This window comes from Quercus lobata, chromosome 3, assembly GCF_001633185.2.
Source record: "Quercus lobata isolate SW786 chromosome 3, ValleyOak3.0 Primary Assembly, whole genome shotgun sequence".
Classification (NCBI taxonomy): domain Eukaryota; kingdom Viridiplantae; phylum Streptophyta; class Magnoliopsida; order Fagales; family Fagaceae; genus Quercus; species Quercus lobata.
In genome coordinates this window covers 62864591-62872147 of record NC_044906.1, presented here as the reverse complement: position 1 = coordinate 62872147, position 7557 = coordinate 62864591, and the positions used below count along the sequence as shown (strand labels likewise).

General features: G+C 32.8%; 1 protein-coding gene across 1 annotated transcript; it reads left to right on the top strand.

Annotated features, from left to right (window-relative positions):
- Nucleotides 1-232: 232 nt before the first annotated feature.
- Nucleotides 233-4182, top strand: LOC115981235 (putative wall-associated receptor kinase-like 16). Its single transcript, XM_031103397.1, has 4 exons — nucleotides 233-566; nucleotides 611-1009; nucleotides 1232-1405; nucleotides 3020-4182. The coding sequence occupies exons 1-4, from the start codon at nucleotides 263-265 to the stop codon at nucleotides 4180-4182; spliced, it is 2040 nt and encodes a 679-aa protein (XP_030959257.1). The 5' UTR covers nucleotides 233-262.
- The last annotated feature ends 3375 nt before the right edge of the window (nucleotides 4183-7557 follow it).

The window sequence follows — 7557 nt, the reverse complement described above, 5'->3', positions numbered from 1 at the left end:
AAAAGAGTTTTATATCCTCTTACTTTTCCACCCCTCTAACTAAACACACACGAGAGAAGACTAAATCTTTTCTATCCTCCCACTTTTCTATCTTCTCATTAATTTTCTATTCTCTCACTTTTTCACTCCTTCATCCAAACATACCCCAAGTATTGAACGTCTTAGCTTTCCGTCTGCTTTTAAATAGTCCAGCATATGTACCAAGTTTCCATACACACCAAGACACTAATCCTAGACGCTCTTCTGGGAAAATAGTGGGGCTATGGGTTTCTATAGAATGCTTGTGCAAGTCACCTGGGTTGGGGTGATATTATCAGTAGTAATGGCAGCCGCAGCAACAGAATATCAAGTAGCCCTGCCTGACTGCCCCAAAAAATGTGGAAATGTAACAATTCCATATCCCTTTGGCATGACTGAAGATTGTCACCTGAATGACACTGCTAGAAATTTTTTGGTCAAATGTAACTTGTCTGACCCAACTGCTCAACCAAAGATTGGAGTCCTCAAAGTTACAAACATTTCCATCGAAGGCGAGATTAACATCTTGAAGCCTAGGAACCTTGACTGTTACAACGATTCAGTTAAGAAGCAGGAAAAAAACCACGGAACTCGTCTCAAAATGTTACCGATGGGAATTGCTTTGGGATTGGGTGTTGCCAGATGAAGATTCCGGAAGGACTAAAACATGTTAGTTTTAAAGCATATAGCTTTAATCAATACAAAAACGTCTTCGATTTCAGTCCATGCAGCTATGCCTTTATTATCCAAGAAGACAAATTCAAATTCTCCAAGGGTAAGCTTACCAGTCTACGAAAGACTAAAAGACTTCCGATGGTTCTTGATTGGGCAGTTGGTGACGAGAGGTGTGAAGCTGCTCAGAAAAAAGAGAATTACCTATGTGGAGCAAATAGCAAATGTGTTGATCTCAATTTCACGAGCGGGCCAGGGTACCGTTGCGATTGCGAGGATGGTTACGAAGGAAACCCATACCTCAAAGACGGTTGCCAAGGTATTCAATTAACTTACATATCTACATTCTACAATCATTTTTCAGAAAATAATAATAATAAACACTTTTTTTTTTAACGAAATCATCACGTGTATTATATATGTGGCAATGCGTTACACTTTCGTTTCAATAGTTTTTTGTTGCTTTCGATTATAGTACTTCTAAGTTGTTTTTTTTATTAATTCTTCTAAGTTATTATTATTTTTTACACTACCATTATAGACATTAACGAATGTGAAGTTGAAAAGAACAATACCTGCAAAAGCAAAGAAAAATGTGTTAATGTGCCTGGAAGTTATCATTGTGAGTGCATAGAGGGATACCATCTGGATATGGAGGCATGTGTCGCCGATCAACCTGCTCGTAAATCATCACTAGCAATTAACCTCTCGGTTGGTGAGTATACTTACTCTATTGCACTGTCGTGTACAAGTAGTGTTACATTTCCATGTTCAGTTGCAAATCACACAAAAAATCTATATTCCGGTCAATTCTTATTTTTATTGTAGGAACATGGATTATTATTAAAATAATGAATATTCACATTCTCATATATGAAAAAAGTTATATAAAATATAACTTACTATTTTAACACATTCTTTCATGCCCTAGAGCTTAAAGAAATATATCTATTCTTACTTTATAAAAAATCGAAATATGATTAAAAAAAATAGAAATATGAAATGTAGTTATTATTTGTATCTCCTATTTGAAGTTGAGCTAGAAGCTGAATTTTTGTTTTTTTTTTTTTTTTGACAAAACATTATTTCGCGATATACCATGATAAACCCAAATTTTTATTTATTATTTTTGTATTTTATGAAATTTTAGACTATTATTTTATTAAGCTTGACTTGATTTATAGTTTATATTATATTATATCATATCATATCATATATATATTTTTTCCTTTTCTTTTTCTTATTATTTATTTGTTGAAAGATATAAAAAAAATATGACTTGATATATATATTTTTTTTATAAATCTAAGAATATTGTGAGAAAAATAAATAATTCTTATAAAATCCTTAGGAATAAACCAAATATAGGAATTTGATACTCCTTAGAATCATAGTAGATACCTACTCAAATTAACCACGCATAAAAGTAGTTTATTGGGCATCCAAATTCCCAGACATCAGATTATTCAGAAATATGGAAGTTATGGGTAATGTGAATTCGTAAACCAAACGTTTGAGTATTGTGTCATATCATCAAGTTGGGTTAAATATCATTCATCATGAATAACGTTTGAAAACTGGTGCCATCACCTTACCATCTTTCACAAAAACATTTTTTTGAGGTTGAGCTTTAAATGCAGGATCATATATGCTTTCAAAAAAAAAAAATGCAGGATCATATATAATATAAAATGATTTTCTACCGTTGATCAAAAGATAAAATGTGATTTTTTTTTATTTTTTTTTGGGGGGGGTGAAAAAGAAGGCCATGTTTAGTTTGGAAAGATTAAGAAAAGAATTTTGGACCTATTAAAACATTTTATTTAGTCTGTTCTCCAACTTCATGGATAATTCAGACTTAATCAATCAAGAGTCACAAAAAAGTTCATTGATTAAATTTAGTGAAAAAAAAAAAATGGAAGAAAAAAAACCCACAACTTGATTGTCTACGTGGGGTGTGAAAAAGGAATACAAATCTAGGCCTTTGTACTTTTTTTTATATACCACTTTATGGTCTATTAATCACAACTTGCTATATATTGATTTTTTTCCATTTTAAACTTCAGTTATTTTATAAGAAAAGTAAAATTAATACATGACAAGTGATTAATAGAACATAGAGTTGTATACAATAAGTGATGAAGAAGATTTGTATTCATGAAAAAGGTTCCAAAACTTGATTGTCACTGTGGGGTATGAATTGTAATAATGACTCTTTAATGTAATCGTTCAACTTGGTTTTCCTAGTGGGATAGTTCTCTGAGTCCACCAAGTCTCACTAAAAATGGTACGAAGTCAATTAATGATTTTCTATTTCTTTCAAATGTAGGTGTTGGCATAGGCTTGATAGTCATGCTTATCTGCAGCTCTTCGCTGTACTTCATAGTCAAGCAAAGAAACCTGATTAATCTTAGAGAAAAGTTCTTTAAGCAAAATGGAGGGTTGATTTTGCAACAGCTACTCTCTGGACAAGAAAATTTAACTGAAACAGCTAAAATCTTCACCACAGAAGAGTTGAAGAAGGCTACCAACAATTATGATGAAACTCTAATCATTGGTCGAGGAGGGTTTGGTACTGTTTATAAAGGATTTTTACCGGATAATAGGATTGTGGCTATCAAGAAGTCCAAAATGGTAGATGAAAACCAAATTGAGCAATTCATCAATGAGATAGTTGTGCTTTCCCAAATTAATCATAGAAATGTGGTTAAACTATTGGGTTGTTGTTTGGAGAATCCAGTTCCTTTACTAGTCTACGAATTTGTACCGAATGGTACACTCTTCGAGTACATACATAATGAAAACAAGATTTCTTGGGAAACTCGTCTCAGGATAGCTATAGAATCAGCAGAAGCACTATCATATCTACACTCTGCAGCTTCTACACCTATAATCCATAGAGATGTCAAGCCTTCAAACATATTGCTAGATAGTAGTTACACAGCAAAGGTATCAGATTTTGGAGCTTCAAGATTAATTCCACTAGACCAAACAGAATTAGCTACAATGGTGCAAGGAACTATTGGATACTTAGACCCTGAATACTTGCAAACAAGTCAATTGACTGATAAAAGTGATGTTTATAGCTTTGGAGTGATCCTCGTAGAGCTATTGACAGGAAGAAAGGCACTTTCGTTTGATAAGCCTGAGGTGGAGAGAAGTCTAGTTACCTATTTTCTCCTTTCTTTGAAAGAGAATAGATTGTTTGAAGTTCTTGAGAAACATATAACAAATGAAGGAAATGCCAAACAATTGAAAGAAGTGGCAAATATTGCAAAGAAGTGCTTAAAATTGAAAGGGGAAGATAGGCCCACTATGAAGGAAGTAGCAACAGAATTGGAGGGTTTAAGGAGGATGGAGAAGCATTCATGGGTTAATGCGGATTTCAACTCTGAAGAGACTGAACACTTGCTTGCTAGGACTTCAAATTCTAGCAAATATGATGTAAGGAATAATAGTGCCGATATATATGATAGCGTAAATACCATGTAATATTGGACTTTGATGGTGGGATATAATCTTAGCTTGATTACATACTTCTTAGAAGTAGTAATTGTGTAATTCCCATTTCTTTTTTATTTTTATTTTTTTACACCATCATGTCCATTTTTCCATTTTCTCCTTTTTTTTTTTTTTATGCTTCCTTTTATTTTTAAGGAGCTTTATCCTAAAAGTGGTGAGAAGAATAATAAACTTGCAAATAAATATCATATTGATTTTCTTGCATATCTTCGTTTATAAATATTACTCTTTAATAGTTGGTGTATTTTGCTTCCCCATGAATATAAATTAAGTACTGAGAATAAAAGGTATGTTTTGTCTTCCATATGCATCATTTCTCACACAAAATAGTAATCCCACAACTACATGATACCCATATGTTATGAGAGTGATTATATATATATATATATATATATATAATCCCACAACTACATGATACCCATATGTTATGAGAGTGATTATATATATATATATATATATATATACACACACACACACAGCGGATGCATATATAGTATAATTAATTTACTACTACGGTAAATCTCCAATTGAGGAACTCTAGATCCAATTTGCTAGCGGCCATGTTAAATGTGATAAAGTTCTAAGTAAAAAAAGAAAACGTTCATGATTAAAAAAATCTTTTTTTCTTAAATCAATCTTAGAGCATCCACAGTAGTGAAGCTAAAAATTTAGCTTTTTAGCTCCATCAAAAGTTACTTTATTTATTTTACCTACACACATGTCGCAGCAGTGAATCTATTTTAGCTTTTAACACAATAAAATAATATAAACATCGCAATAAAATAATATAACCACTACAATAAAATAATATATCCCACTACATTAAAAAAACATCACAGCACCGACCATAACCACTCTACCATCAACCACAGCCACAGCCACAACCACAGCCACAACCACCACCACCACCACCATAGCAGGAAAAAAAAAAAAAAAAAAAAACCCACAGCACCACAAAACACGGCACAACCACCGCCAACACAGCACCACAAAACAAACCCCCAACACACCACAAAACAAACCCATAGCCACAAATCACAAATCGGACCCACAAATCACAAATCGAACCCACCAAACCCAAATCTAGCTACCCAAACGTCGAGGGACCGGAGTTGAGCTTCGGTGGGAGTTGAGAGACCAGAGTTAAGCTTCGGTGATGTTGGGCTTCGACGGCATGGGTTTGAGGGATCGGAGTTGAGCTGACGTTGGGCTTCGGCGGCGTGGGTCTGAGGGACCGGAGTTGAGCTTCGGTGACGTTGGGATTCGGCAACGTGGGTCTGAGGGACCGGAGTTGAGAGAGTGAATGGAGAGACCGGACCAGAGTTGAGAGAGTGAATTGAGAGAAATGAGCTTTAGAGTCTCAGAGAGAGAGAGAGAGAGAGAGAGAGAGAGAGAGAGGCACAGATAAAAGAATGAAAAAGAAATGAGCAAGTGGAAGCCGGTGGAATAAAATAATAGAAGCCGGGTGATAAAATAATATATTTATTTTTAGCTCTAATGAACAGTGCACATCTATCTATAGATGTGCACTGTAGCAGTAGAGCTAAAAAAAATGGATTTAGCTCCACTGCTAAAGCATTATTTGAGTAGCAATGTAGCTAAAATTTAGCAATATAGCAATATAGCTAAACTGTTACAAATGCTCTTAAGTCAACAAATTTTTACCTTGCATTCTATCTCAATACTAAAATTATCTATAATTAATCTTATATTTGTTAATTGATTATTTTAAGAAAGTTTTAATACTAAACTTTTATTAGAAATATAAAAAGTTGTAAAAAAAGTTAATTACTTTTTTCTTTTCCTAAAAAAATTTCTAAAAATACTTTCTAAACCAATGTTCTTAGAGTATCTGTTAACTTTTGTCAAAGTCAAGCTCCACTTAATTTTTTTTTTCTTTTTTTCTTTTTTGGGTATTAAGTCAAGGTCTACTTTATGGTCTACCATGTTAGATCAGTTAAATGTGAAGTATAAACACAAAACCAGTCATAAATATGCACATCAAGACTCGCGTATATTTAACGGGTCTTCTCTTTACGTATGCCTTTAAAAAGTCCAGCATCTCTATGAAGCTCATACTAACACATTACTCTTAAAACCCATAAATACGTACTCTTCAGGAAAATAGTGAGGCTATTGGTTGGTGTGATAATATTATCAGTAACAATAACAAATGCAGCAAAAACTTCTCCATTATCCATCTGGCATAAATTGAAGGTTGTTATTAACCGAAAGATACTGCTAGAGATTTTTCTATCTATAGTGACACTTTGCTGGTGGTGGCTCTAGGAATATTGTTAGGGTGGTTACTAAGAAACTTAAAATTATACAAGGATCATGCTAACAAGTGCTCTTAGGGCAATGGTTAGCAAACTATTTTAGGAAAGTTTTGACACCACTTTTATGGAAAAAAAAAAAAAAAAAAAAAGCTATCAAAATTTTAATTGTTTTTTTTTTTCATAAAAACTTTCTTTAAATAGATTGTTAACCAATATCCTAAGGACATCCATTAGTATTTCTCATTATACAAAATCTAATTCAGAGACATCTTAAATATATCAACATAATAAAATAAAAACACATAAATTCATGAAATATTATAATTTTTTTGTACTACCAACTAGCAAAGAGAGAAAAAAAAAAAGACTAATAAGAGATAAAGTGGAAATTTAAAATTGAAAATGCTGATATGAAAATAATAAAGTGACCACAACAATTTTATAAAAAATCTTATGCAACAAATTATTATTAGTGGGTAAAACACGTCAATATTAAGTTCAAATTAAAATTAGTAACCACTTACCAAATAGGATTTATTAAGAAAATACTGTAGATGTAGCATTATTCTTATTTGTATGGTTAAAATAAGTTAATTTAGTATATAATTTTTTTTTAAGTGTATATATATATATATATATATATACACACATTTTTTTCAAGTCAAGCGGTCACAGAATAAATTATTTTAAACTAATTATCTATATAATGTTTTTTCCTATATAAATAAAATAAAAGTGGAGCCACTACTGCACCTCGGCGGCCAAACTCAACCAATGACTAGAAACTAGGGCAGAGGGGGGGGGGGGGGGGGGCAAGAGGGGCAAGTGCCCCCCGACCTCCTAAAAAAAATCCAGAGTAGCAACCTAAATATTACATTATCAAGTATTTTAACCTTGACACAAACGTTCCACACCTAGAGACTAGAGAAGAAAGCAATATTAGGTGCAAATCTTCGTAACATTATTGTCTTTTTCCAAACAAAACAAAGTTTTGTGAGTCCTACTTAACACCCATACTATTTTTCCTTGCCACATGTTCTCAAGCATTGGAAATTTTTTTTTCCTA

Excerpts from the sequence above, each read along its gene's own strand:
- LOC115981235 (XM_031103397.1), top strand. The coding sequence starts at position 263 with ATGGGTTTCTATAGAATGCTTGTGCAAGTCACCTGGGTTGGGGTGATA. Across the intron at positions 567-610 it reads GAAGCCTAGGAACCTTGACT|CGTCTCAAAATGTTACCGAT; the intron begins GTTACAACGATT and ends AACCACGGAACT. Across the intron at positions 1,010-1,231 it reads CCTCAAAGACGGTTGCCAAG|ACATTAACGAATGTGAAGTT; the intron begins GTATTCAATTAA and ends CTACCATTATAG.